General features: G+C 47.1%; 1 protein-coding gene across 1 annotated transcript in view; it reads right to left on the reverse strand.

The window, feature by feature from the left end:
- Positions 1 to 445: 445 nt before the first annotated feature.
- The window catches only part of LOC121711189 (intersectin-2-like), a 37,373-nt gene continuing 35,375 nt past the window's right edge, over positions 446 to 2,443 (reverse strand). The window contains exon 5 of the mRNA XM_042094551.1: positions 446 to 671. Coding sequence (XP_041950485.1) covers positions 446 to 671 — 226 coding nt within the window. The remainder of the gene's footprint in view (positions 672 to 2,443) is intronic.

Raw genomic sequence — 2,443 nt, forward strand, 5'->3', positions numbered from 1 at the left:
TTGGTCTTCATGTGTGAATACCCCACACCCCCAGGACTCAGAACGATAGGTGTTCGGACCTTCTGCTCTACCGCCCCTCGTCTGTGGAATGCCCTTTCTGACACTCTGAGGGTTCCAAAGTCCACGGCCAGGGGACTTCAAACGGAAACTTCAAACCTATTTTTAGTGGAAATATGATTTTAAATAACCAGGCAAATTGCTGATTTAACCTTGATGGCTGCTGCCTTTTATGATGTGTTTTTGTGTTCTTTCACGGTTTTTAATGTCACTTTTATCCTGTAGCACTTTCAGATTTCTTGAGAAGTGTGTTATAACAAAAATGTATTATTATTATTATTGTTGTTATTATTATATTATTTACTCCATTATCATCATTTGCCTCCTGTCCCAGCAGATTGTTTTATTCATCAATCGATAAAAAGCCTCTAAGAGTCTGGCACAGGGCTCATATTCCGCTTCCCTCCATCTTTGGAGAGGCGCTGATTGCGCAGAGGCGTGGCTTACCGAAGCGGGCTGATGAGGTCAGAATGGAAGGGGTGGGCGTCTGTTTCATGATGTCGGGCAGCGCGGGGGGCAGGGCCTGACCCTGCAGCTGCAACTTGATCAGCTTCATGGCGATGGAGAACTCCAACCGGTCCATCCTCCCATCGTTGGTCAGGTCCGCCAAAGTCCTGGCGGAGAGAGGAGAGGAGAGGAGAGGAGAGGAGAGGAGGAGAGGACGAGAGTAAAGGAGAGAGGAGAGAAGTGGAGAGGAGAGGAGAGGGAGGAGAGGGGAGAGGAGAGAGGAGAGAGGAGAGGAGAGGAGAGGAGGAGAGGAGGAGAGTAAAGGAGAGAGGAGAGAAGTGGAGAGGAGAGGAGAGGGGAGAGGAGAGAGGAGAGGAGAGAGGAGAGAAGTGGAGAGGAGAGGAGAGGAGAGAGAAGTGGAGAGGAGAGGAGAGGAGAGGAGAGGAGAGGAGAGAGGAGAGAAGTGGAGAGGAGAGGAGAGGAGAGAGAAGTGGAGAGGAGAGGAGAGGAGAGGAGAGGAGAGAGGAGAGAAGTGGAGAGGAGATGAGAGGAGAGGAGAGGAGAGGAGAGAGGAGAGAAGTGGAGAGGAGAGGAGAGGAGAGGAGAGAGAAGTGGAGAGGAGAGGAGAGGAGAGGAGAGGAGAGAGGAGAGAAGTGGAGAGGAGAGGAGAGGAGAGGAAAGGAGAGGAGAGGAGAGGTGAGGTGAGGTGAGGTGAGGTGAGGTGAGGTGAGGAGAGGAGAGGAGAGGGGAGGAGAGGCAAGGAGTTAATTGGAGAGAATAGTAAAACGATAAGAGACAGAGAGAGAAAGCGAGGGAGAGTTGAGGCAATTGTAAAACAGACAAAATAAAGTAAAAAGTCAAAGAAAAGTAAAAAGTAATTCAGTTATTGAACTGAGCAGATGGTTTTATCAACCGATCTTCAATTGAATTCAGCTCAATCTGCTGCAGTCAGTGAGGTCTGCCTAACCTTCAGCTGTAGCTGACGCAAGTGCAATGAGCAACTTTCATCAACCTGATGAAAGATGTTACATAAGGAAAAGAAATGGAATGTTCTCACTCATCCCTTGGAGTAGGCTTTAAAGACTATACTTCCAACTTGTGAGAGGTGGCTCTTGAATGAGACTTCTTTAACCCAGTTATACTATCTATATTCATAGCATTAGAAAAAAACACCTCAACGATTCTCCCTTCTGTCAGGGTTCTACATTCTACTAAGAATACTTTGTTAAGAGAAGCTAAAGGTGGGTGGGTATAGGTGCCCATGTGAGTGTAGCACACTCCACTATCGACGTTTGATTACATTAGATTCCATTGTTTCCAATACAACCCCAAACGTCATCGCTGAAGCCTTTCGCCACCAATTTCAACATCACAATTCAGTTCTATTTGTGTCGGCACCGCTCAATAAAATCCATTGTTTATCGAATGATAAGTCAGTTCAAGATGTCGGCGCTGGTGTGCGAGGGCAGGCAACAGAAAGTGTCGGTACACTCCTGATGACGGCTTTATGCGGCTGACAATCGGTTATATGTGGATGCGTAATGGGTTCGCCCAGACTGAGTAAAGAACACAACACATGTTAATGTGCAAACTGAAGCACCATATCAGGATAGCAATTATCCTCCTACAGCTTGGATGTGAGCGTCAGGGTGAATGAGTGGATTATGAAATGATTGCAGCTCACACTAGTTAAACAGGTAGAGGGATTGAACTACAACAGAAAGCAATATTGAATAGGAGATAAAGTGCAGTATCTCTCCCAGAAATGAGCAACCACCTGGCACGCAGCCAGGAGACATCCAGCACCATCTGTTGAGGTAAAGCCAGCTCTTTATCACATGGGAGAGACAGCGAGAAGAGCCATCTCTTTATCACAAGAGAGAGAGAGAGAGAGAGACAAAAAGAGAGAAGAGCCATCTCTTTATCACACACATGCTGC

This window comes from Alosa sapidissima, chromosome 6 (assembly GCF_018492685.1).
Source record: "Alosa sapidissima isolate fAloSap1 chromosome 6, fAloSap1.pri, whole genome shotgun sequence".
NCBI lineage: Eukaryota > Metazoa > Chordata > Actinopteri > Clupeiformes > Clupeidae > Alosa > Alosa sapidissima.